The sequence below is a fragment of the Pempheris klunzingeri genome, chromosome 20 (assembly GCF_042242105.1).
Source record: "Pempheris klunzingeri isolate RE-2024b chromosome 20, fPemKlu1.hap1, whole genome shotgun sequence".
In the NCBI taxonomy this organism is placed as follows: Eukaryota; Metazoa; Chordata; class Actinopteri; order Acropomatiformes; family Pempheridae; genus Pempheris; species Pempheris klunzingeri.
Window position 1 is genome coordinate 20,981,853 of NC_092031.1, and position 5,284 is coordinate 20,987,136.

Sequence of the window (5,284 nt, forward strand, 5' to 3'; positions counted from 1 at the left end):
GTGTTCCATGTCTGTGTATAGTGCCTGTTGTTTAGTTTGTTCATATATTCAAAAAATACAAATCCAACGTATTAACATCATAATATAAAATGTAAATTGCATTAAGTCATCTACAATATGTACATGTCATGCCAAAAACAACAAAAAGTTCCAAACATATTCTCTGTTCATGTGTAAATGTGGCCCCTTGATCTTATTCTCATGAGCACCTGACTGCTTCCAAAAACATGATCATACTAGAATTCCCCTGTGGATTTAGAGGTTTGACACAGATGATTTGAGATGTTGGGAAACCTCACTTTTCGCTCTACGCAGCTTTTAGGAAACACCACCCGTCACCATTTCAATTTAATTTTGTACATTGGTGGTAAACTTGGTTGGCAAATTATCCACAGGATACACAGTAGGTCCTGTTTTCATGGTGGGTGGCCCATTTAGAAGAGTCCAGTGACACTTTGTGACCACTTCAACCAGGAAGATCTTTAAGAGGACCTTAGCAAACTCCTTGCCCACACACATCCTCGAGCCCCCTCCAAATGGGATGTACTGGAATCTGGACGAGTCGGTGGAGGGTTTGGTCATGAAGCGCTCTGGCTGGAAGTCTTCCTTGTTGGGGAAGATCTCTGCCACATCGTGGGTGTCGCAAATGCTGTAGATGACGTTCCAGCCTTTCGGAATTTGGTAACCCTGAGGTGATGAGGGGAAATGATCAGTAAGCAGACAGTTTGATACAGGTTCTCAGTTGTGTCTCTGCAATCTCCCATTTATAGATTTATTTAGTTCAGAGTGATCTTTGCGAGCTTACATTGACTTCAAAGGTCTTGAGGGCCACTCTGAAGCCCCCAGGGACAGGAGGGTTGATCCTCAGAGTCTCTTTAATGACACAGCTAGTGTACTTCAGTTGCTCCAAGGACTCGATGTTCAGACTCTGGAGGTCCATCCCTTGCTCCTCCTGAAGAAAGACACAAATAGGCACCATGATGGTTGGTGATGAATGAGACTATAGTGATGGTGATTTTCTTTTACAGTAATGATTTCAATGATTCGATATAGCCATAATGGGTGGTGCCTCCCAAGTTTTCATGTCTGTCAGAGTGCAGCACTGATCCGCTGACCTGGCTTCCTGATCCAGCACCTCATCGGGTTTTAACATATTTCACACTACTTGGTTTTACTGAGAAAGCAATAACAAAATATCCCAATATTGCCAAGAAACCTGAGTATATTCATATTCCATTTACCAGCTTCCCCCCAGGGCTTTCCACTGGTTTTCAACAGCAGATGGAGTCTGTTCAGTCTGTTCATGCAGACAGCTCAGATGTTGTTAACTGACCAAAGTATGACAAATAAGCTGCCCCCATGACAACTGAGCAAACTTCACTTGCTGAGGAATATTATGTGGCTTTGAGTTAAAACCTTTTTGGTCAACTACCGTTTAAGGTCAAGAATGACCTTCTGCTGCTCACGCTTAATGATTGGATGTAACTATTCATTGGCAAAAACTACAAAACCTATTTGAAGTAGCCGCTATTGAAGGCATAGGAAAAAGAAGAAGTGGTGAACTACAGATGTACAGCATTAATTACCTTGTCCATCAGTTCCTGCCTCATTCTACCAACAACCTCGGGATGAAGGCCCAGGAACATGATCAGAGAGGTGGCCGTGCTGGCTGTGGTTTCATGGCCTCCAAACAGCAGCTCTGTAGCAGACTCCTTGATGGCCTGGAAACAGAGACATGGACATGTTTAACTCAGTCCTGAACAAAAACAATGGCTTATGAGATTGCTAGAACATAGGTGAAATAAATTTGTTGTATGTAGTTTGCCTAAATAGATGCGATCAAGTAACTACCTGCATGCTGAGCTGTTCCCCATTCTTCTTGCTGCTGTCTATGAGCTGCTGCAGAGCATCTCTGTGTTTGGACTCCTTGTCGGACTCCTGCAACTTCTTCTTGATGTTCTCCTCGATCTTGGAGTGGATTAAGTTCCTTGCCTTCAGACCCTGGATGACAAGAAAATGGAGTAGGGATGGACAGAGGAGAAATGGATTGAATGGGAAGGAAGAGCACAGGAGAAACACAACAAAAGTTAATTTGACTGAAACTTGTATTCACTGGGTATATACAGTACTGTGCAAAGTCTTAGGCAGGTGTGAAGAAATGCTGTGAAGTAAGAATGCATTTTGTAAATTGATAAAAATGAACACTTTTATATTTTTGAAAGCAAAGTGAGCGAACAGAAGAAAAATCTACATCAAATCAATATTTGGTGCGACAACCCTTTGCAAGTGTACCTAGAAGAACTGATGCTGTTTTTGAAGGCAAAGTCAGGGGTTTTGTAGGATCATAGATGGTGTATGATTAAGCAGTTATACCAAACAGGTGCTCATAATCATTAATTTCATATGTAGGTTTAAACACAGTCACTAACTGAAACAGAAACAGCTGTAGGTGAGGAACAGCCAAACTCTGCTACCAAGGTGAAGCTGTGAAGACAGTTTGATGTCTCAGGTCATCATGATCAGACTGAGCACAGCAACAAGACACAAGGTGGTTCTACTGCATCAGCAAGGTCTCCCCCAGGCAAACATTTCAGAGCAGACTGGGGTTTCAAGATGTTCAAGCTCTTCTGAAGAAGCACAAAGAAACGGACAACGTTGAGGAGCGTAGACGCAGCGATCGGTCGAGGAAACTTAGTGCAGCAGATGAAAGAACCATTCTGTTTCCTTCCCTTCAGAATCAGAGAATGTCCATCAGTGCCATCAGCTCAGAACCAGTCCTCTAATGTGGAAACATGGCCAAGTGACTCAACTATGCACCAAAACATCAGAACTAGGGTGCAGAACAATGGCAGCAGGAGCTCTGGACTGATGAGTCAATATCTGAAATATTTGTAGCAGAAGGCAGTTTGTTCTGCAGGCAACAGTGAAGCAAACTGAGTTGTGGATTTGTTCAGGATCTATGGTGTCCTCAGTGCTGAGAAATACAGGCAGATAATCATCCATCATCAGCACCATCAGGGAGGCTGTCCCCCACAGAGCCCTGATCTCACCATCATCCAGTCTGTCTGGGATCACATGGAGAGACAGAAGGATCTGAGGCAGCCTTCATCCACAGAAGATCTGTGGTTAGTTCTCCAACATGTTTGGAACAACCTACCAGCCTAGTTCCTTCAAATACTGCCTGCAAGTGTACCTGGAAGCATTGATGCTGTTTTGAAGGCAAAGGGAGGTCACAGCTAATATTGATTTGATTTTTCTTGTATTTGCTCACTTTGCATTTTGTAAATTGATAAAAAAAACAAACAATTAAATGTTATATTTTTTGAAAACATTCTTACTTTGCAGCATTTCTTCACACCAATAAATAAATATGCTTGGCTATGATGTAACTAAAAAAAACAAAAAAACTTTGCAGCTACATGGCACATATGTTTCTGTCTTACCCTGTACAGTCCGCTGAAAGGGACGCCAATGGGCAGAGAGAACAGATTCTTAATCATTTCTTCAAAAGCTTCCACCAGCTGCTGCTCGTCGGTCCTGATCTGCTCCGGCTCAAAGCCCAGCAGGATTCTCATGGCTATGCGGAACATCAGCCGCTTCATCTCTGGGTAGACCAGGACGCAGGAGTCCTTGGCCAGCCACTCCTTCACGGCAGTCCGCACCTCCTCCTGGATGACAGGGATATACAGCTCCAGAGCATCCCTGGAGAAGGCCCGCATGATCGCCTGGACACGGACAGAAGCAAGGTTAGAGTTACGAAAGCAGGAATCCACGCACGTCATTCATCCATTTAGTACCAAAGTACACATCTAAATGGCTTACAAGTTACTTTTTGATCTTGTGTTTTCTTTCACTGCAGGTCATTTGTATGTAATTCAAGCCAAAGTTTATTTTTCTTAAAGCAAGTTTAATGAAAATTAAAATAGTGAATAGAGCAATAACCCACATCAGTCTGAGATTTCAATACACTGACTGATTTTTAGAAAATCCTTCAAAAAGGTATTTCTATAGGAGACGTGGAATTCATTTTCCACTTGCTTTGAGAAAATAAGATTATCTATTCAAACAATCACTACAATTATGTCCTTGTGCTCCTTAATATAAATCAGACAAGACCAAGCAACAACAAGTCATCATTTGCTCCACATGTCGCTGATTAATGTGCTGTAAAGTAAATGTAGGCCAGCTAGGAGATGGATACTGTTTTTAAAAGCTGTACTGAACAAATAAGGAAGAAAAGGGTGATTCTAACCACTATGATAGTGAAGTTTCACCCCCCCTCCACTGGAAGACAGCGGGGGCTCTCGTGTGAACGCACTCACCTTCTTCTTGGTCTTGTGTTGGGCTCCGTGCACATTAGACAGCGTGTCCGAGCCCAGGATGGTGCGCACAGAGGCGGGCCACTGCACGGACACGAGCCGGTGCTCCCCCAGCAGGATTTGCCTGACGTTGTCCGCTCCTGTCACGCGCACCGTGGGGTTCCCGAAGAGGTGCGTGCGGTAGATGTAGCCGTACTTCTGCCGTTTCATCCGGAGAAACTTTCTCCTCTGCAAACACGGACACAAACAATACGGAGTGAGAAACTGACGCACGCAGTGAGGAAGAACAAACAGCATCTGAACATCTGGGTTAGATTAAAAAAAAAGGTTCAATTAATCAGTGCTGCACACTGTGTGTCTTAAAACTGAGGGAAGTCGTCCCACCATCTTTAACCAAGTCAGGAGAGATAAAAAGAGATGAAAACCACTCCTGCTCTCACTGGCTGAAGCATCCAACGCGTTTACCTGCAGGATGAGCTGCAGCGTCTCTCCAATGAAAGGTAATCCCATGGACCCGGGGGGCAGCGGGCTGGGGCAGCTCGGGTCTCTGCCTCGGATCATGTAAACCTCCCACAGCTTCACGGCCACCAGGAACAGCAGGACGGGGAGCACGATGGTGCACAGGAAGGTGGCCAGCAGCGTGTTCAGAGCCATGTTTGCGGCGGCGGCGTCGGTGACAGGCGGCGTCTTGTTGTTGGGGGGGGGGAAGCTCAGGAGCGGCTCAGGTGAAGCTCTGTCAGCGACGGAGGCTCCGGGCTGCTCATCCGGCGCTTTTATAGGCTGCCAGGACTGCGGGGCAGCCTGCTACCTTCTCCTCCCTCAGATAAATTAGTTCACTCAAAGTTCATCTTTAATTGTGGGTGTTGCTCGGCCCCGCCCCCCCCCCTACACTCCCCCCCCCCCCCCCCCGCCTGTACTGGCTGCCTTGCCTCGCCATTTGTTCCGAAGGCCGCATCTTTAATCCC

General features: G+C 45.3%; 1 protein-coding gene across 1 annotated transcript; it reads right to left on the bottom strand.

Annotated features, from left to right (window-relative positions):
- Positions 1 to 232: 232 nt before the first annotated feature.
- cyp26a1 (cytochrome P450, family 26, subfamily A, polypeptide 1) lies at positions 233 to 4,973 on the bottom strand. The gene is made up of 7 exons (XM_070851606.1): positions 4,785 to 4,973; positions 4,323 to 4,547; positions 3,444 to 3,725; positions 1,852 to 2,001; positions 1,587 to 1,721; positions 806 to 952; positions 233 to 687 (listed from the first exon to the last, which is right to left on the bottom strand). Exons 1-7 carry the CDS (start codon positions 4,971 to 4,973, stop codon positions 349 to 351), a joined length of 1,467 nt encoding a protein of 488 aa, XP_070707707.1. The 3' UTR covers positions 233 to 348.
- Between the last annotated feature and the right edge of the window lie 311 nt (positions 4,974 to 5,284).